A 22,232-nucleotide genomic window follows, 5' to 3' on the forward strand; every position below is an offset into this window, starting at 1 on the left:
AAGGCTGAAAGATCAGAATCAGAGCCTGAATATCCCGAACCCGCTGTTCGAGGGGATAAACCAGAAACTGCGCCGAGTCCAGAACCGCTCTGATGAAGAGGAGCTTCTGAGGGGGACACAGGTGTGACTTCGGCACGTTGATGGAGAACCCCAGCGAGTGCAGGAGGTCGGCCGTAGTCTGGAGGTGGGAGACGACTGTTTGGAGCGAGCCAGCTTTCAACAACCTGTGTCGAGATAGGGGAAGACTGAAACCCCTGATTTGCGCAGATGAGCTGCGAACACTGCCAGCCCCCCGAGGGGCGCTGGTAAGGACGAAGGGGAGTACAATAAACTGAAAGGGCTCGTGGCCTACCATGAACCGCCGGTAACGCCGGTGGGCCGGCAGGACGGGGATGTGGAAATATGCGTCCTGCAAGTCCAACTCCCCCATCCAGTCTCCAGGGTCCAGGGCAGCTAGGACATGAGCTAAAGAACAAGTTACTTACCTTCGGTAACGCTTTTTCTGGTAGATACAATATCTGCCTGTGGATTCCTCACCTTGTGAATATCCCCTTGCGTCAGCAACATTCGGAAATTATTTTTGTAGCTTCGCGCCAACGTGGATCCGGACGTCACAGAGGCACGGCACCGCTCGCGACTCCGCTGACGTCACCGACGCCTATAACAGGCCCACGCCGCCGTGATGACATCAGTTCCGCCCTTTTTTCCGTGCCTTCGAGGCACACAGACGGACCGATGACAGTAGACATATACACAGTATACGCAGTATAGAAATCAAGGTAACACACACAGTGTGAAGCAAATGCAATAAAACATTTGAAATAAACAACTCCTTGACAATAAAATAATACATTAAAGAAACTCTGGCATAGAAGAGTGGACAACGGGGAGGCGGGTGGGTCAGTGAGGAATCCACAGGCAGATATTGTATCTACCAGAAAAAGCGTTACCGAAGGTAAGTAACTTGTTCTTCTGATAGATATATCTGCCGTGTGGATTCCTCACCTTGTGAATAGAGTCCCACAGCAGTCCCCACTCCCGGAGGAGGGTGTCCACTCTTCTAGACCAAGAAATCCTGAAGGACAGAGCGTGCAAAATGATCGTCCCTCCTCACTTCGGAATCCAAGCAGTAATGCTTCGCGAAAGTGTGGAGGGAAGACCAAGTTGCCGCTCTACAAATATCCTCTACAGGCACACCTCTGGCCAATGCAGAGGTCGAAGACTTAGCTCTAGTAGAATGAGCCCTTATACCCTCTGGTGGTTCCTTACCGGCCAAAGAGTAGCAGATCTTAATGCAGAGGACGATCCATCTCGACAAAGTCCTCTTATGGACCGCTCTTCCTTTCTTGCAGCCAGCAAAGCCAATAAAGAGCTGGTCATCCAATCGACAGTCTTTAGTCCTGTCCAAGTAAAAAGACACCGCCCTCTTGGGGTCAAGACGGTGTAATCTCTCCTCCTCCTTGGAAGGGTTTGGGGGAGGATAAAAAGTAGGATGGGTAATGGATTGACCAAGGTGGAAAGGAGTCACCACCTTTGGCAGAAAAGCAGCCCTGGTCCTAAGAACCATTCGATCAGCATGAATGGACAGGAATGGGGGCTTGGAACTAAGAGCTTGAAGCTCACTTACCCTCCTTGCCGAAGTTATTGCAACGAGGAAAACTGTTTTGAAAGTCAGGAGCCTCATAGGACATTTGTGAAGAGGCTCAAAAGGAGCACCCATTAAAAATGTCAAAACTAGATTCAAATCCCACTGAGGCACAATAAAAGTGGTAGGAGGGAACTTATTAGTGAGGCCCTTCAAAAACCTTAAAACTATAGGAGATTTAAACAGAGAAGGCTGGTCAGGCAAACAGATAAACGCCGACAGCGCTGACAGATAACCCTTCACCGTGGCAACAGCAAGCCCCTGCTGTGCCAGAGAAAGGGCAAACTGGAGAACATCAGATAAAAGGGCCCTCAAAGGGTCTATGGACTTCTCCCTGCACCAAACAACAAACTTAGACCACCTATAAGAATAGATGGACTTAGTGGAGTCACGCCTGGCTGACAAAATGACATCCACCACATCGTGAGGGAGAGAAAAAGAAATCAGGTTGCCCCGTTCAATCTCCAGGCATGAAGGTGTAATGTCTGGAGGTGGGGGTGTAGAACCTGCCCCTCCATCTGAGAGAGGAGATCTGCCCTGTGAGGGAGACGGAGCGGCGGGTGAGAGGAGAGGTGGAGAAGGTCTGAGTACCACACCCTTCTTGGCCAATCCGGGGCAATCAATATGACTCGGGCCCGGTCTTGGCGAATTTTCCTCAGAACCCGAGGAATCAAAGGTATGGGAGGAAACGCGTAAAGGAGTTGTGAGCTCCAACTCAACTGAAACGCGTCCCCCAAGGCTCCTTGCATCGGATACTGGAGACTGCAGAATGACAGGCAGTGAGCATTCTTGTGAGTGGCGAACAGATCCACCCGAGGAGTCCCCCACATCCGAAAGATGTCGTGAACTACCTCTGGATGGAGCCTCCACTCGTGATCGGCAGAGAACTGCCGACTGAGACTGTCTGCACGAACGTTCTGAACCCCGGCCAGATGATTTGCCATCAGACAAATCTTATGGTCCTGAACCCAGGACCAGAGACGCAGAGCCTCTCTGCAGAGACACTGCGACCCTACTCCTCCCTGCTTGTTGATGTACCACATCGCGGTCGTGTTGTCCGTCAGGACCTGAACAGACTGACCGCGAAGGGAAGGGAGGAAGGCCTTGAGCGCCAGACGTATCGCCCGCAACTCTAGAAGGTTGATATGAAGCAACCTTTCCTCTGGAGACCAAAGACCTTTGACCTCCAGGTCCCCCAGATGAGCACCCCACCCGAGAGTGGACGCATCCGATATTACTGTGGCAACCGATGGAGGAATCTGAAAAGGCTTCCCTTGAGACAGATTGCCTTCCACGCTCCACCAAGACAGATCGGCTGCAGTTTCTCCGGAGATCTTCACCGACTCCCTGAGATCCCCATTGTGCTGATACCACTGCCTGCGGAGGCACCACTGGAGCGCCCTCATATGCCAGCGTGCATGGTTGACCAACAGAATGCATGAAGCCATCAGACCGAGCAGGCGAAGGACCTTCAGGACTGGAACGACCGCTCCATTGTAAAACAAAGGAATCATCTCCTGTAGGGAGAGGGAATGCACGACACACAGTAGTGTCCAGTACCGCACCTATGAACAGGTTGTGCTGTGAGGGCACCAGGTGAGACTTGGGTACATTTATCGAAAAACCCAACCTGTGCAACAACTGAGTTGTCTCTTGCAGATGATGGAGCACCTTCTCCGGCGACTCCGCTTTGATCAGCCAGTCGTCTAGATACGGAAACACATGTATCCCCGTTCTCCTGAGATGAGCTGCCACCACTGCCATCACCTTGGTGGAGACTCGAGGCGCAGTAGTAAGACCAAACGGAAGGACCACAAACTGGTAGTGTTGTGACCCAACTGTAAAACGGAGATACTTTCTGTGCGACTTCAAGATGGGAATATGAAAATACGCATCCTGCAAGTCGATCAACACCATCCAGTCTTCTTCCAGCAGCGCTTGAAGAACCTGTGCAAGAGTGAGCATCTTGAACTTTTCCTGTTTCAGGTAAAGGTTCAAGATCCTGAGATCCAGGATTGGCCGAAGCCTGCCATCTTTCTTGGGGATCAGGAAATACCGGGAGTAGCACCCCTGACCCCTTTCCTGCTCTGGAACCACCTCTATCGCACCTTTTCGGAACAGAGCCAGGACTTCTTCCTGCAGGAGAAGCAGGTGGTCCTCCGAACAATAACCCTGGCAAGGAGGGTAATTGGGAGGGAATTCCTGGAAAGGAAGTGCATACCCATTCTCTACAAGATTGAGAACCCAAAGATCCGATGTTATTAATTCCCAATCTTGTAGAAAATGAGTAAGCCGACCCCCCACTGGGCCCACATGATCTGGAATGGCGGATCTAGGGCTGCTTTGCTGCGTTGGCCGGGGGTTGGGAAGGAGAGGAGGAGGAGGAAGTTTGACGACCTCTAGGGCGGGATCTTTGCCTGTCCTGTATGACTTGTACAGCGTATTCTGCTGCTGTTGAGGCTGCTGCTGGGATGGTCTGTAAGAACGAAAGGAAGATCTTCCAAACCCCCTGAAGCGTCTACCAGTAGTACCTCTGGACTGAAGACCCAAAGATTTTGCAGTGGCCCTACTGTCCTTAAAACGTTCCAAGGCAGCATCAGCCTTCTTGCCAAACAATCCTGAGCCATCAAAAGGCAAGTCCATCAAAACAGACTGGACGTCTGCAGAGAACTCCGATGATTTAAGCCAGGCAGCCCTCCTAGTGGCCACGGAGGAGCCCATGACCCTTGCCACCGAATCAGCAGTGTCCAGACCACTCTGAATCACCTGTCTCGCAGCTGCTTGAGTGTCTGATATCACTTCCTGAAAATCCTTCCTGTCATCCTCAGGAATTTTTGGAATCAGCTGCTTGACAGAATCCATCAAGGCATGGATATACCTTCCCATCAGACACGTTGCGTTGGTTGACTTTAACGCCATACTGGCTGATGAGAAAACCTTCTTGGCACTCTGATCTTGCTTTCTGGATTCTTTATCCCCAGGAACCTGTGGGAAAGCACCAGCAGATTTCTTTGAGCAGGCAGCTTGCACCACAAAACTCTCAGGCAATGGATGAGTTGATAAAAACGCAGGGTCCTCAGGTGCAACTCTGTATCTCCTCGCCACTGTTCTAGAAACTGCAGGAGCAGATAAAGGTTTCTTCCAAACCTCATAGATGGGCTCAGATAAGGCCTCATTGAAGGGTAACATAGGTTCAATAACTGACGAGGGTGAATGAAGAACCTCAGTTAAAATATTAGGTTTATAATCAGCAGTGGGCAGAGTAATATTCAATAAACTTGCTGCTTTTTTTATAACGGTGTGACGTCCGGATCCACGTTGGCGCGAAGCTACAAAAAGAATTTCCGAATGTTGCTGACGCAAGGGGATATTCACAAGGTGAGGAATCCACACGGCAGATGTATCTATCAGAAGTCAGCATCTTGAACTTCTTCTTCCGGAAGAAGCCGTTGATGCTCCGGAGGTCCAAGATAGGGCGTAGGCCTCCTTTGCCCTTCTTGGGTACCAGAAAGTAGTGGGAATAGCAACCACGTCATACTTCTGGCCCAGGAACGCGCTCAATGGCCCCCTTGGCCAAGAGGGCCATAACTTCCTCCTGCAGAAGTTGCAATTGATCCCCCAGCATGCGGTGGCACTGCGGTGGCATGGCTGGAGGGGTCACCTCGAAGGGGAGGGAGTAGCCCCTTCGGACGATTTGCAGCACCCACCTGTCCGATGTGATGGAGCACCAGTGGAGGAGGTGATGCGGACCCTGCCCACCACAGGCTTCGAATGGGCCTGAAAGTTCGGACTAGGAAGGCTTTGAGGCAGATGCTGTGGAGCAGATGTGGACTGGCCTTGCCGTTGTCCCCCGACACCGCCACGGCGGTTACCACATCCACGGCCGCGTTGAGGCTGGTTCTGCAGCCTGTCGCTGGCAGGACATGTGGAGGTGCCCCTTCCTTGGCCACGAAAGGGGCGAAAAACAGAAGTTTGCTGGCGCTGGCCAGACAGGCCCACGGACTTGGCTGTAGCCCTGGAGTCCTTGAAGTCAAGAGATTTGTATAGCGAGCTACATACCCATAGGGTCTCAAGGCGCTTGAGGAAGGGTAGGGAATTACTTGTCGAATATCCAAGTTTTAAGTTGCTTTCTGAATGCTGGGTGGTTCTGAGTAAGGCGAAGGTGAGTGGGAAGTGAGTTCCAAGTTTTAGCTGCTAGGTAGGAGAAGGGTCTACCTCCCATGGTGGTTTTGTTGATGCGAGGTACAGTGGCAAGGGCTTGGTTGGAGGATCGTAGCTGACGGGAGGGGGTGTAGAAGGACAGTCGTGTGTTGAGACATTCGGGTCCAAGTTCGTAGAGTGCTTTGTGTGCGTGGGTTAGGAGGCGGAAAGTAATCCTCTTATTTACGGGGAGCCAGAGGAGGTTTTTCAGGTGACCAGAGATGTGTTCTTTACGTGGGATGTCTAGTATGAGCCTGGCTGAAGCGTTCTGGATGCGTTGGAGTTTTTTCTGGAGTTTTGTGGTGGTACCGGCGTATAGGGTGTTTCCGTAGTCCAGGCGACTCGTGACCAGTGCGTGGGTGACCGTTTTTCTAGTTTCGGTGGGGATCCAGCGAAATGTTTTTTTGAGCATGCGAAGAATGTTGAAGCAAGATGATGAAACGGCGTTGACTTGTCTGGTCATCGAGAGTGAGGAGTCCAGGATGACGCCCAGGTTCCGTGTGTGGTCCGTCGGGATGGGTGCTTTTCCAAGGGCCTCTGGCCACCAAGAGTCATCCCAGGTGGAGGGGGAGGTGCCTAAGAGGAGGACTTCTGTTTTGCCTGAATTCAGTTTTAGACGGCTGTGCTTCATCCATTCGGCTACTTCTTTCATTCCTTCGTGTAAGTTGGTTTTGGCGGTGTTAGGGTCTTTGGTGAGTGAGAGGATCAGTTGAGTGTCATCAGCGTAGGAGATGATGTTGAGGTTGTGTTGGCGAGCGATGGTCGCAAGGGGGCTCATGTATACGTTGAAGAGGGTGGGGCTGAGTGACGATCCTTGTGGCACGCCGCAGATGACTTCAGAGGCCTCTGACTTGAACGGTGGGAGGCGGACTCTCTGGATTCTTCCGGTAAGGAACGAGGTGATCCATTCCAGTGCTTTTCCTTGGATTCCGACGTTTCTGAGGCGTTGTAGAAGGGTGCTATGGCAGACTGTGTCGAAGGCAGCGGAGAGATCGAGGAGGATGAGGGCGACTGTGTCTCCATTGTCCAGTAGAGTACGAATGTCGTCTGTTGCTGCGATAAGTGCGGTCTCAGTGCTGTGTTTGGCTCGGAAGCCGGACTGTGAGGAGTCGAGGGATTTGTTGTTTTCGAGGAAGGTGGCGAGCTGGTTGTTGACAGCTTTCTCGATGACTTTGGCCGGGAATGGAAGAAGCGAGATGGGGCGGTAGTTTTTGAGTTCGGTGGGGTCAGCTGTGGGTTTTTTAAGAAGGGCGCTGAGATCTGCGTGTTTCCAGCTTTCCCGGGAAGGTGGCGGAGTTGAGGGAGCAGTTGATGACATCTCGGAGGTGTGGTGCTATGATGGAGTCTGCTTTGTTGAAGATGTGGTGAGGGCATGGGTCAGTTGGGAATCCTGAGTGGATAGAGTTCATCAGGCGGATGGTGTCCTCAGTGGAGATTGGGTTCCAGTCGTTAAGGGTGTTTAAGGGGGGTGAAGGTCCTGCAGAAGGTTGGGTGGGTTGGTTTCCGGGTCGGTTGTCGAAGCTGTTGTGGATGTCTGCGATTTTATTGTGGAAGAAGGTAGCTAGGGAGTCGCAGAGGGCTTGGGAGGGGGTGATGTCGTTGGAGTTGGCTGATGGGTTGGTAAATTCTTTGACGATGTTGAATAATTCTTTGCTGTTGTGGGCATTGTTGTCTAGTCGGTCTTTGCATGCGGCTTTCTTGGCAGACCGGATTAGTTGGTGGTGTATGTGGGTGGCGTTTTTGAAGGCGCCCCTAGTGCTGGTGTTTGGGTCTTTTTTCCAGGCCTTCTCGAGGGAGCGACAGAGTTTCTTCGATTTCTTAAGATCATCGTTGAACCAGGAGGCGTTTTTGCTGCCTAGTTTGATTTGACGTTTTTTTCAACGGTGCTAGGATGTCGGCGCTGTTGGATAGCCATTGGGTGAGGTTAATGGCTGCTTGGTCGGGGTTTGAGGAGTGGGCGGGGGTGTTTTGAAGAAGTGATGAGGAGATCTGGTCCATGGTGATTTTGTTCCAGTTTCTTCGCAGAGTAGGTTGAGGATGGTTGTGGGTTGTGGTCTTATTGTAGATAAAGTGAACGCAGCTGTGGTCCGTCCAATGGAGAGCTGTGGTGTGACTGAATGAGACATGTTTGCTGGAGGTGAAGATAGGGTCGAGTGTGTGACCTGCAATGTGGGTGGGGGTAGTGACAAGTTGTTTGAGTCCGAGGTTGGCGAGATTGTCCAGAAGGGTGGTGGCGCTGCTGTCATTGCTCTTATTCAGGTGAAAATTGAGGTCTCCCAATAGGATGTAGTCCTCGGAGGGGAGGGCGTGTGGGGTGATAAAGTCAGTGATGTCGTCACTGAATTGTGCACGGGGTCCTGGTGGGCGGTAGAGGAGGGTGCCTCTGAGTGTGGTCTTGGGGTCGGTGTGGATCTGGAAGTGGAGGTGTTCGGCGCTGGCAAGGTTGACGTCTGAGCTGGTTGAGATGCGGATGGAGTTCTTATGGACGATAGCGATGCCTCCTCCTGTTTGCTTGATGCGGTCCTTACGGATGATCTTGTATCCTTCCGGGATGGCAATGGTGATGTCTGGGGCTGAAGAGGTATTCATCCATGTTTCTGTTAGGAAGGCGACGTCCGGTGAGATGGTGTCTAGTAGGTTCCAGAGGTCAATGGCGTGTCTATGGACTGAGAGGGTGTTGAGCAGTATGCATTTTAGGTGGTTGGTGTCCGGTGTCTGTTTGGTATTGGTGGATGAGGAGTTGGTTTTGGTGCCGTCGAACTTGCAGGAGTTGCAAGAGAAGGATCCATGGGTGTGTCCAGGAGCGGCAAGGACGCAGGTGGGGGAGCGGCCGGGGTTCAGGGCTAGGAGGGTGGTGGCATCGTAAGTGATGCGAGTGGGCTGGGGCTTAAGGGAACCAGGGGGTCTGGCGCTGGGCGCGGTCCTGGCGCGGTCGGGCGTAGACGGGCTTACCTTTGGCGCACCTTCGGCGCGGCCGCAGCACGTGGACGCTGCACGTTGGGGCATCAGTCATAAATGGAGAGAGGAGGGGGCGGAGCGTGGGAGGGGCAGCAGCTGGGAGGTGGTAGCGTGAGGAGGGGCGAGCCAGGGAACAACAAATATACAAAATGGAGGGTCAAAGGCAAAGCGAGGCAGGGGCAGCAAATGTATGAAGGCCCCGGGAACGTAATCAAAGTCCCAGCAAATAGAGAAAGCCTGATTAAATGTCGCGCTGCAATATACAGCAGAGCGAGCGGCGTGAAATGCCAATTAAAGGTGCGGTAATGGTTTTTTAACAATCGCGCTACAATGCCCCACAAATACAATGTTATAATCAGCAGTGCTCCGCAAAAATGAAGTTAAATTCAATCACGATTCATTCACGATACCAGAAGTATCCAGCAGCAGCTCAGCACAACGTGGGATCGGGAGCGTGGGGGAGTGACCGTGCTGGAGCAGGTCCGGGCGGTCACAGTGGGTCTGAGGAGGTAGGGAGCCCTCTATTCGTGGGTGGGAGGGGCAGCAGCTGGGAGGCGGTAGCGTGAGGAGGGGCGAGCCAGGGAACAACAAATATACAAAATGGAGGGTCAAAGGCAAAGCGAGGCAGGGGCAGCAAATGTATGAAGGCCCCGGGAACGTAATCAAAGTCCCAGCAAATAGAGAAAGCCTGATTAAATGTCGCGCTGCAATATACAGCAGAGCGAGCGGCGTGAAATGCCAATTAAAGGTGCGGTAATGGTTTTTTAACAATCGCGCTACAATGCCCCACAAATACAATGTTATAATCAGCAGTGCTCCGCAAAAATGAAGTTAAATTCAATCACGATTCATTCACAATACCAGAAGTATCCAGCAGCAGCTCAGCACAACGTGGGATCGGGAGCGTGGGGGAGTGACCGTGCTGGAGCAGGTCCGGGCCACGCTCAAGTGCACTGTCTGCTTTGTTGCCAAAGAGGCGACAGCCATCAAAGGGCATGTCCATGAGCGTGGCCTGGACATCGCCCGAAAAATTGGCAGACCTCAGCCAGGCGTGGCGGCGAACCGCCATCGTCGTGAAATCGCCCTTCCCAGCGAGCCCTTGGTATCCAGTCCAAACCTGATAGAGTAACGTGCCGCATCCCGCCCCTCCGCAAGGGCTTGGGCGAGCCGTGTCCGGGCGTCCTATGGGCACTGGGGCAGCACGTCCGCAACCGTGTCCCACAAGGAGTGGGTATAATGGCCCAAAAGGCAAGCAGTGTTGATAGACCGCAACCCCAAACTCAGTGAGGAGAACAGTTTCTTGCCGAACTGATCAAACCTTTTGGATTCCCGATCCGAGGAAGTGGTCAGGAATGTGGTCTGGGACGTAGATGCCTGGATCACCAGGCTCTCGGGGTGGGGTGTACGGACAGAAAGCTAGGGTCGCCCAGAGCCGGGCAGTGGCGTTGAGTCAGGTTCCGATCCACAGGGGGTACTGTGGAGGGCTTGGACCAGGTGCCCATCAGAACGTCCGTGAGGGCTTCATTGAACGGCAGCAGAGGCTCCGAGGAGCTTACTGGCGGCTGAAGCACCACAGTGAGGAGGTTAGTCCTCACAGCCGCAGCAGGGAGCTCAAGAGCCAAGGCCTTGGCCGCCCTGCACAACACCACACCATAAGTAGCACCCTCCTCCATAGCCATAGGAGGAGAGATGAATCCAATGTCGGGCAAAGTGTCCAAACCACTGGCCTTCCCTAGCTCATCTGCCCAGTCCTGGCTCAACTGGCACTGCTGTACTAGAGGGTACTCAGAACCCTCCCTGTCCTCCCCTTCAACCATGTCCTGGTATAAAGGCTGGAATGACGAAGCCGGGTCGTAGGTGAAGGCCTCACCCATTGACGCCGGAGACGGCGCCGAGTGGCGCCAAACGGCGCAGTCCGACGCTGGACCTGGACCTGGGCTGAAACTGGGGCCGACGTCGTCCAAGGACGGCGGTGGGAGCGACACCAGTGGGGTCGGTGCCAGCGGAGGAGTCGTAAGGTGAACTGGTGTCGACCGGAATCCGGGCACGGATCCCACGGGGGCCGACGGCATTGGGAATGAAGTCGCCGACGGCGCCGGGGCCGAGGCACCCAACGGCGCCGGGGCCGGGGCTACCGGCCCGTCGAAGCCCCCAGTCGGGTCAGCAGGGCCGAAGGCGGGCCAGCAGGCCTCAACGGAGGGAAGGGAGTCCTCATTGCAGTGAGGAAGTCACGAATCTCCTCCGGCGTCACTCGCAGGCCAGGGACTGCTGGACATGGGCCTGGAGGCGGCGCTTGCGGCTCCGACGGAGCCGCATGGGCGGTGTCACCCGAACCCTTGGCCACGACACTCGAGGGGAGTCTGAAGAGCGATGTCGCCTCTTCGACTTCTTCGAGTGTCTCGACATACCAGAGGACTTGGAACCCGACGAGTGATTACGATGACACGTCAAGCGATGACTGCGGCTCCGCGACTGGTCCCTTGACTTCCTCCCCGACCGGGACCTCGAGCGGCGCGGAGCCGACTGCCAGAGCTCGAGATCCTTGCGAGTGCGCTCCCGCCTAGCTTTCGAAGTCAAGGCCCGGCAGTCGGGGCACGACTTGTCATCGTGGTCTGCCCGAGGCAGTAGAGACACCGATGGTGGGGGTCGGTCACCGACATCAGGGTGTGACAGGCGTCGCATGGCTTGAAGCCAGGCATCCCTACGGCACCAGAAGTTGAAGTCGACTCGAAAAAGAGATCCAAAACAGATCAAAAAATTAGTCAAAAAATGACTAAGAGTACTGCTCTTCCCGGATCTGAGCTAGCTGGTGTGGAAAAAAGAAGAACTGGGTCGGGTAACAGGCAGTCACTTGATCTTGGAAGATTCAGTGGTAGATTATGATACCATGACAGGGTTCCAAGTTATTTTGGAAAATTAAGGGGTACAGCGGGATGAGGAGCTAGGGCTTTATACCACAGTGGAATGGGATGAGCGGATGGTGGTTTGCTTCAATGTCAGATTTTGATGGAGTGATATGGACTCATTCCACCATACACCTCTGGCAGGTGTAATGAGATAAAACAATAAGGAATAATTCCACTGGCAGCATCTTGTGCCCAGTAGGTGATGGGTCAACAGGTGCTCACTACCCTCTGTAAGTTCCTGTGGTGTTACCGGATGGCTGGAAGCTGCTTACACAATGGTACAAGGCCATGGGTGGAATCATATCATATAGAGGGGCACAATTGATTGTGGAAGTTTCTATACTGTAGACGTTTTAGGAGAGAGAGAACATGATTCGATGTTTGGGATTTTCTTGGGATTGTGCGTTTCGTGAAGTTCAACCAGATGAAGTGAGAGAGATTTATTCTACTGACTGACCATTTTTCCCTGCGGTTTTTATTCTCTATATACAAAGCGCATTTTGCTTCCCCTAATCAAGAGGCATAGTATCATTGTCTTTAGGGTAGCATCTAGTACACTGCTTCACCCTAATGATGATGAGACTATTTTTCATTTAGGTTCTTTCTTAAAAACTGCAGTCCGAGCAGGTCTCTCGATGAACACTGTCTAGTTTTGTACTTATACTCTGTTCCACGCATGGCTGTCCTGTTATGGCTGTCATGTCCTGGATCTTAAATATGTCTTTCTAAGAATGGAATGTTTTAACTATTTATTTGTTTTATTGCACATGGTATGTGGTTTTTATTTTGTTTTAATGGACTTTTATGGATACTTTTGTACCTGAATAAAGATGAAATTGAGTTGAATTGACTGCCCAATTGGTCATATTGCGGGTTGAGATAAAATGGCCGCCACCAGCGCAGGAGAGAATTTCTAGAGACCGCCAACCCTAATGTCATCAGCGAGAGAGCATCGAGTCATACTGAGCAGGGAATGCACTGCTACACCACCCAGATAAATTATTTACAGTGACCATGAATGCGTTTTACATGCTGAGATAGAATCCATGTCAGCCTGGAAAAACCTGTATCCTGACCTAGATACCTACATCTACTTTCTCTTCGTTGCTTCTTCAACAAATTATTGATAGGATCTTTCTAATATGTACTTACGGATACACTTGGCCCAGTGTCCCGTAAGCACTGCTGCAGAACATTGTATAGGCCATAGTATCCTAAGAAAACATTCTATGCTTATTGGAAATAAAGGAAGCTCCTTATCCAAAAAAAAGCTACATTTTCTGTCTCCTTGTTCATTAATAGAACATTAATAACAACTGTTATGTACACATCTTTGAAGTGCATATCATGAATGGGGCAATATTTCTATTGTTATTGGTTGCAGTAGTTATTATAGTTCAACTAGTGGTAAAAATGTCGGTGTTATAAGCATGGCTATTTTTTATATTTTTATCTTTATACTGTTTTAATATCATTTTAGTTTTGTTGTTTTTATTGTGACATTGTCAATTCCTTCAAGAACGAGTTTCCAGTGCATTGCCGCACCCCTCAGGATCCTGCAACAAATGGTAAGAGATTCCACAGCAAGCATTTTGCATACAATAAAAAAATGGAATATTGCAATTTCATTTACATTCACGAATACTCCACAGATGCCAATCATATTCCGGTACTGTGGATGCAGACAGTGAGAGACAGTTGGGTACAGCCTGCTTTCTGCCGACGGCCACAGAGAACCCGTATAATTCAACTGACTTAACTCATGTCATTTGATTTACTGCCGAGGGCTATAATGGTTGTTAAAAGCCCTGAACCAAGTTTGGAGACCAATAACAATCAGCATAGCCCAAGGCACAAGGGTTAGAAGGCTATTGCCCTATTTCTCCCACTGAGGGTAGAATGTTCTAAGTGAAAAAGGGGGTGGGGAGGGGGCAGAAAGACAATTCATTGGAATGTTAGAGCCCTGGGCTCCTAGCCCTGAGTCACTTCGTTTTCTAAAGTGGAGCTCCCAGCATAGAGGCGCTATAATTATTCATTCACAGATTCCTTGTTAGTCATTCGCGTATTGATCCTTGTATCCCTTCTCCTCGGCTCTGAAAAGAACCCCACATGACCCAAAGAGTTCCCCTTGAATCTCACAGTCCACAAAGACACATAATTTCCTTCCTTCTCGCACAACAATGAACGTGTTGCCTCTTTCCCAGAGCTTCCATCCATCCAAACACTCCGATCGATTATCCAGTCCTATAGTTCGTTCATCCAGCCCTTCCATTCATTCACCCACTCACCCTTCCATCACGTGCATTCGTATGCATACTGCTCTACGCTATTTCTTCCTCTTTCTTCTGGCTTCCTTTTGTCGATTCGTACTCTTTTGTTAATTCTTCTTTTCTCTGTCTTTGTTTCCATCGCTCTTCTATCATTCTCCTAATGCATCCGTTATTTTCCCTGTGTATTTATATATGCATGTGTGCATTCACTCTCTCGCTGCTGCATTTCTTCATTCATTCATTCATTTCTACACAATCATCCACTCACTATCTTGCCGCAGGTTTTGTACCCCTACCTGTTTCGTCGCCGTCCAAAATTTGCGTTGCAGCAGCTCCAGTTTAATCTGCACACCGACAGCTGTGGGAAAACGAGATGAGTGGCGGGAGGGTTGGGGGAGGGGGTGATGATGGGAGGGTGGGGGAAAGAGAGAGTAAAAAAATGCTGTTAGACACTTGGGTTCTGCAAAAACAATTAGAGACATCACAACTTGCGTCTGGTGTTAATGAGAAGCAGATGCTTGAGTCAGTCAATGGTGCCTGTGGTTCAAGCGCCACGCAGAGTTGGGTGCGTGGGGGCGGAAGTGACGAGTGGCGCGTCAGAGGACTGACGCAGTGAATGATGCAGGCCGAATCAGGTGTCTTACGCTTTAGCACCAGCTTTCACACTTGCTCAAAGTGTGTGACTCTGTGGAGCTCTTTTCTGCACTCTGCACCTAAGTCCCCACGTCATCTGGCAAAGCCTCGAAAGGTTCTACAATCTACATGCTGCAGCGGCTACAGAAATGTACCCGTCCCTCTCAGAAAAGGGGCAAGAAGGTGCAACCATGGCGAACTTTGGTCATTGCCCTGCGAAATCAGAAATTCAGGTAGAACTGCGAGGATTTCGTTTCGCATGCAATAAAATTTAACATAATGTGTTTTAAATGAAAATACGTATTGGCCAGGAGCATTTTATTGACATGACATGGCTCTAACTAACCACAGTATATGGGTAACGCAAGATGTATGTAAACTGTACAGAAAAAAACATAATTTACATGAATAATAGAAGTGCCCCCACAGTAGATAGAAAGTAAATCATATATGGGGAGACATCCAATGTACACAGTGTAATGTATATGGGTACAAGGAGAAGTGTCCTTTATCCAAGGCTCCGCGCAATATTTAATAGTGGGAATAGTTTACTTCCAATTTTTGGCTCTTGGGTGTAGAATAATTCCAAAACAGTAAAAATAATTAATCTCCTGATTTCATAGCAAGTTATTAGGTGACCAGTATGACAGGCTTCCTGCTGTGCGATGAAAGTCGCTCATGGGGCTAGTGCGACGTGTAGCCTGCTGTGCATGGACAGCAATTCATGTGGATAGTATGACGTAGTCTAGCTGTGCATAGACAGCAATTCATGTGGATAGTATGACGTAGTCTAGCTGTGCATAGACAGCAATTCATGTGGACAGTATGACGTAGTCTAGCTATGCATAGACAGCAATTCATGTGGATAGTATGAAGTAGTCTAGCTGTGCATAGACAGCAATTCATGTGGATAGTATGACGTAGTCTAGCTGTGCATAGACAGCAATTCCAGTGGATAGTCTGACGTAGTCTAGCTGTGCATAGACAGCAATTCGAGTGGATAGTATGAAGTAGTCTAGCTGTGCATAGACAGCAATTCATGTGGATAGTATGACATAGTCTAGCTATGCACAGACAGCAATTCATGTGGATAGTATGACGTAGTCTAGCTGTGCATAGACAGCAATTCGAGTGGAGAGTATGACGTAGTCGAGCTGTGCATAGATAGCAATTCATGTGGATACTATGACATAGTCTAGCTATGCACAGACAGCAATTCATGTGGATAGTATGACGTAGTCTAGCTGTGCATAGACAGCAATTCGAGTGGATAGTATGACGTAGTCTAGCTGAGCATAGACAGCAATTCGAGTGGATAGTATGACGTAGTCTAGCTGTGCATAGACAGCAATTCATGTGGATAGTATGACGTAGTCTAAATGTGCATAGACAGAAATTCGTGTAGAGAGTATGTCGTAGTCTAGCTGTGCATAGACAGCAATTCGAGTGGATAGTATGACGTAGTCTAGCTGTGCATAGACAGCAATTCGAGTGGAGAGTATAACGTAGTTGAGCTGGGCATAGACAGCAATTCATGTGGATAGTATGATGTAGTCTAGCTGTGCATAGACAGCAATTCATGTGGATAGTATGACGTAGTCTAGCTGAGCATAGACAGCAATTCGAGTGGAGAGTATAACGTAGTCGAGCTGAGCATAGACAGCAATTCGAGTGGATAGTATGACGTAGTCTAGCTGTGCATAGACAGCAATTCATGTGGATAGTATGACATAGTCTAGCTGAGCATAGACAGCAATTCGAGTGGATAGTATGATGCAGTCTAGCTGTGCACAGACAGCAATTCATGTGGATAGTATGACGTAGTCTAGCTGTGCATAGACAGCAATTCGAGTGGATAGTATGACGTAGTCTAGCTGTGCATAGACAGCAATTCATGTGGATAGTATGATGTAGTCTAGCTGAGCATAGACAGCAATTCGAGTGGATAGTATGACGTAGTCTAGCTGTGCACAGACAGCAATTCATGTGGATAGTATGACGTAGTCTAGCTGACCATAGACAGCAATTCGAGTGGATAGTATGTCGTAGTCTAGCTGTGCATAGACAGCAATTCATGTGGATAGTATGACGTAGTCTAACTGTGCATAGACAGCAATTTGTGTGGAGAGTATGTCGTAGTCTAGCTGTGCATAGACAGCAATTCATGTGGATAGTATGACGTAGTCTAGCTGAGCATAGACAGCAATTCGAGTGGATAGTATGACATAGTCTAGCTGTGCATAGACAGCAATTTGAGTAGATAGTATGACGTAGTCTAGCTGTGCATAGACAGCAATTCATGTGGATAGTATGACGTAGTCTAGCTGAGCATAGACAGCAATTCGAGTGGATAGTATGACGTAGTCTAGCTGTGCATAGACAGCAATTTGAGTGGATAGTATGACGTAGTCTACCTGTTCATAGACAGCAATTTGTGTGGATTATATGGCGCAGTCTGACAGTGCATAGACAGCAATTCGTGTTGATAGAATGACACAGTCTAGCTGTGCATAGACAGCAATTCGTGTTGATTGTATGATGCTGTCTGGCTGTGCATAGACAGCAATTCGTGTGGATTGTATGACGGAATCCAGCAAGCAAAGACAGCAATTCGTGTGGACAGTATGCCATAGTATAGTTGTGCATAGACAGCAATTCGTGTGGATTATATAAGTAATCTAGCTGTGCATAGACAGCAATTTGAGTGGATAGTATGACATAGTCTGGAAGTTCACAGACAGCAATTCAAGCGGATAGTATGATTTAGTCTGGCTGTGCACAAACAGCAAGTTGTGTGGATAGTATGACGTAGTCTAGCGGTGCACAAACTGCATTTCATTTGGGGTGCATCACGTAGTCTGGAAGTGTACATACAGCAATTCATATTGATAGTATGACGTAGTCTAGCTGTGCATAGACAGCAATTTGTGTGGATAGTATGAAGTAGTCTGCAAATGCTCAGACAGCAATTCATGTGAATAGTATGGTGTAGTCTAGCTGTGCATAAACAGCAATTGGTGTTTATGCACCAATTGCCGTCACCCTGCCGTCACGTACCAAGGGCCTTGGGCAGATTTTCCCCTCGTCTCTACGTCTTATCTTCCTCCTACCCCTTAACCCTATCCCCTTACCCCTCCTTGCTCCATTCACCTTGTCCCTTATGTTCTTTAAATGCTTTTCTTGCTACTTATGTAACTTTTAACTGATGTTAATTGCAACATTATTGTTCCTCATGTAAAGTACTCTGATTCCTTTGGGTCTAGCCAGCGCTATATAATAACTCATTAATTAAATATCTTCCCATTTAGTACTCTTTCACTCTTTGTCTACTTCCCTAGCTCCTATCCCCTCTCCCCTGAATCTCTCCCCTAGCCTGCTACTCTGCCTAGCCCCCTTTCATTTGTGCCCTTTGACTAAGCTCTCCTTCTCCCCTTGTTGGGAAAATATCCAATATTTATACTCTGGAGTCTCAGTGAACCCGCTGAGGGAGTCCACTGTGCCAAGGGAGCCACTCTCAGCTGAGGTATGGTATGGCACCCCTTGCCAAAGCACTCCCTCTCCCCTTTTTGGGGAAGGTTCCAGTATGTAGGCCTTGGAGTCTCAGAGACCCCTCTGAGAGAGTCCACTGTGTAAAGGGAGCCTCCCGCAACTGAGATAGGGAAGTGATACCACTTCCCCTGGGATCACAGCTTACTGGACTTTGGACGTTGCTTTGACTCGTCTACCGGTTTGTGTCTTCATCGCCCTTCCCCTTCTCTTTCCATGCGGTGTCTCTTACTCTCCCCTCCTCTTTCCCGCCTTTATTATCTGTCTACTTCCCCTGCTCCTACCCCCTCCCCTGAATCTCTCCCCTTGCCTGCTTTTCCCCTTACGTTTTTGTGCTTATTGTCTATCTCGACCTTACAAGTAACTATGATGCTATGCTCTAATAACTGTGCAACCTTTGTAACTATATAACTTGTAACTATGATCTGATGCTCATGTAAAGCGCTCTGATACCTCCGGGTCTAGCCAGCGCTATATAAAACCTTTAAAATAAATAAAATAAGTAAAGAAGGTATGACGTAGTCTCTTGCTGTGCATTGACAGCAAGTCGTGTGGATAGTTTGACGTGGTCTCTTGCTGTGCACAGACAGCAATTCATGCGAACAGAATGATGTAGACTAGCTGGGCTTAGATTGCAATTCATGGGGATAGTATGACACGTAGGGCCACATGTGCAAACACATTTTCCCATAGAGACAGACAGGGTAAAGCCCTTTGATACATCTGGCCGTAGTCTGGTATGCACAGCAGCAATTCATGTGAACATTATAGCATGTAGCCTGCTGTGCACAGACATCAATTTGTGTTAATGGTATGATGTAGTCTGGCTGTGCACAGACAGCAATTTGTGTGGATAGTATGACGTAGTTTCTTGCTGTGCATTGACAGCACTTCCTGTGGATAGTATGATGTAGTATAGATATTTTTTTCACAGCATCAGAAATAAATATCTCCCAATAAATAATTTATTAAATCAAAATCACTTTTTATTAGTTTGTAAATGTACTAATTTCGTCGCCATCTGTTTGTCATTTCCTAAAAATATTTTTTGCCCCTATATATCAGATTTACTCTTTCGGTAAAGAGACCTTTATTGCAACATATCAAGGCGCTGTTGTCAGAAAAAATGCAATGTTGAGTCACCAAATATCAGCTAATTAATTATACTGAGGGAACTAATTGGACCCCCAAACATTAGCTTGTCATTTTATGAAAATGCATCAGACATAATAGGGTCATTTCCTGAACACTTGCTTCACTTCCCAAATAGCAACGTTCCTGTTTTGAGAGTACGAACGTCTCCCAAAACACGAGATTTTAATTTTTAGTAAATATACACATTTAGTCCAGAGTTTCAGACTCATAACCAGGGCCACTGGAATTATGCGGCAGGAGAGGGCCAAATTATGTGGCAGGGTCGATTAAATTATGCAGCAAGAAAAGGCAAATGATGCAGCATAATGCGCTCATTTTGCAATAGTATTACTTCATTTATTTGTCATTTTTAAACTTGGTTACACGGTCTGGGCATTGGTTACACCAAATTAGTGCCAATTTAACACCCAAATTTAGCAATAGGTGACAGAAAGTTGTCCATTTCAGCTTTGCAAAGGATCTTCCACCATGTGGCAACACGTGTCGCTGTATTTTTAGTAACATTTTAACAATTTGAGCTTGAAGCAAAAAATTGTTAAAATCTGCAGATTATTCAGCAGAGGATGAATTATTTGGCAAATACGGCAAGTGTATAATTATACAAAAATCACTACACAATTGCATAATTCCAGTGGTCCTGCTCATAACCTAGGAACAGTCTTCCTGCGCTCCTAGATGGCTTTGAATGCCTAAGTACCACTAACATATGGCAGGCCCAGCTCATGCCAAGGTTCAATCTCACATTTTGTGCACCCTCTCCTACACCAGGTACCATGTGCAATGCAGGGGCCGGGTGATGCCGGGGCCGGGTGATGCCCATGTACAGTTCATTAGGTTTCTGTAATTACATTTGCCAAAGCATCACCGTCAATAGGCCAGGGTCATTTAGTACCCAGGATTTAGTCTGCCCGCCACTGTATGGTCTCTTGTGCCATAAGACCACCATAAAAGGCCAGGACCAGCTGAGGTCCAGGGTCACCTTCAGAGCCCGTGCACAGTGCCATATACCAATGACAGCCAAATATACCCATGTACCACAGTCAGATGGCAGGACTAGCTTCATGCCCCGTGTCAGCGTCAATTTATATTATCTGGTTCACAAAACCACCTCTAAAAGAAATGACATTAAATTAGAAAAAAAGAAACCAATAACAATAAAACAGCTAGACCAGCTGATGTCTGGGGGTGCTGGCATCAGGATGGGGATGCCCCGAAATCGATCCCAGGATGCTTGTTTACGGTCCAGGGAGGACCTGGCTTGGCAGTTCGGTCTGGACTGTTACCATGAGGCACAGTGTCATGACTGATTTGCATATGGATGAGTCTAAACTGGGGTGGCATGGTTAGCAAAAAACAATGGATTTAACCCAGATCTCTTTACTTGGGTGAATGTTTGATTTATTTTGCATTCAGTCCATCATCTGCGTACCTTTTGCTTTTCAGAAGCACCAAGCAAAATATCAGGAGAACTGAAATCAAGACAGAAACATATATAGAGAAGTTTGATACATACAACCATGAGATCTTCATGTTTATGGTACCAATGATTCAACTCGTACAGTGCAGGTGAACAAAGCACACAACTTTATTTGCAAAGCATTTAATTTAGAAAAGGTTGTGAAGAATTTTTAGCGATGCTAAACTTGTCAACAGGGCCGGACTGGGAACCAAAACTGGCCCCAGCAATCTGCTCGGCCGGCGCCCCCTCCCCACTCGGGGGGTTGGAGGTGCCGCCGAGCTCTATGCCGGGCCGGTTTTCGGCCGATTTTGTTACAGGGGCGATTTTGCAGCTATGCTGCCTGTAACAAAATCGTACCCCAGGAGCCCAAAACCGGCCCCCACCCGTGCGGCGCACCGGGGGATTGCCCGGTGCCCGCTACGGCCAGTCCGGCCCTGCTTGTCAAAAATGTTCTTGCTTGGGACACAATGAAATGGGCACCTCTGAGATACCTGTTTACCGTAACCCGCTATGCTGTATTATACTAATGTTTGGTTTACAGCCCTGAAGAAGGCTGTTTCCCTTAAACAAAATGGAAGCTGAAACAATAGGCAAGAGGATACTTCACTCATACATAAAAAACCCTGCAGTATAGAAGAAAGTGCTATATTCCCTCAAACACAGAACTCAGGTGCAGCCTGAGGAGGCGAAGTGCAAACTATATTCACACACAGGACGTGTTCAGCATCATGGGAAGAAAAGTGCTAACTTTCCTCACACAAAGAAAACAGGTTACCCACCCACAGAACACAGATGGCGCATCCTTATGGAACTCTATGCCGCCTATGCTAAGATCGATTCAAAAGCACTTAAGCTTTTGGAAGCAAATAAAGACCTGGTTCTTCTCCTCTTAAGTCTGGCTTGCTTTTCTTTTTCACTGCTGTCGTCCTACCTGTGTCTAGCCACTAGGAAGCCCCTCCTGGGGTCAGCTGTGCATAAGAAATCATTCTAACCTAACACAGGCACAGCTCGCGGAGGCAAAGTGCAAACCACCTTCATATGTAGGTTAAGTTTAGCGTGAGCAGCAACGTGCTAAAGTTCCGCACACAGAGAGCACAGGTGTAGCCTGGGATGCAGGCTACCTGGACACATATCACCTCCAGTATGAGAGCAGAAGTGCTAAGCTCCCTCACACAGAAGAGGGGCAGGAAGTGCAGGCAAAGGAAGCAATGATTTCCATGACACATATGCCCCGATTATTAGTGGGTCTCTGCAGCGGAGGCTCCGCCACTAAGGCGGAGGAGTGTCGCCCCACTGTTCTCTGAGCAGTGCAAAAACGCAAAAAATAAATAAATAACACAATGGTATTCTCATTTTATTTTCCACACTGGCTCAGTTCAGTTGCATTTTAGGTGCCGGGATGGGCTGGCTGGCATCACTGCCAGCAAGGGGAGGAGTGGTGGGCACTTTCTAAGTGTGCA

General features: G+C 48.9%; 1 protein-coding gene across 1 annotated transcript in view; it reads right to left on the bottom strand.

Moving 5' to 3' along the window:
• Positions 1 to 22,232, bottom strand: part of LOC147668214 (voltage-dependent calcium channel subunit alpha-2/delta-4-like) — a 987,093-nt gene that overhangs the window by 200,937 nt on the left and 763,924 nt on the right. Inside the window, exon 28 of the mRNA XM_086948696.1 lies at positions 14,276 to 14,337. Within this exon, the coding sequence (XP_086804822.1) occupies positions 14,276 to 14,337 (62 nt within the window). The remainder of the gene's footprint in view (positions 1 to 14,275; positions 14,338 to 22,232) is intronic.

Source organism: Lissotriton vulgaris, unplaced genomic scaffold (genome assembly GCF_964263255.1).
Source record: "Lissotriton vulgaris unplaced genomic scaffold, aLisVul1.2 SCAFFOLD_214, whole genome shotgun sequence".
NCBI lineage: Eukaryota > Metazoa > Chordata > Amphibia > Caudata > Salamandridae > Lissotriton > Lissotriton vulgaris.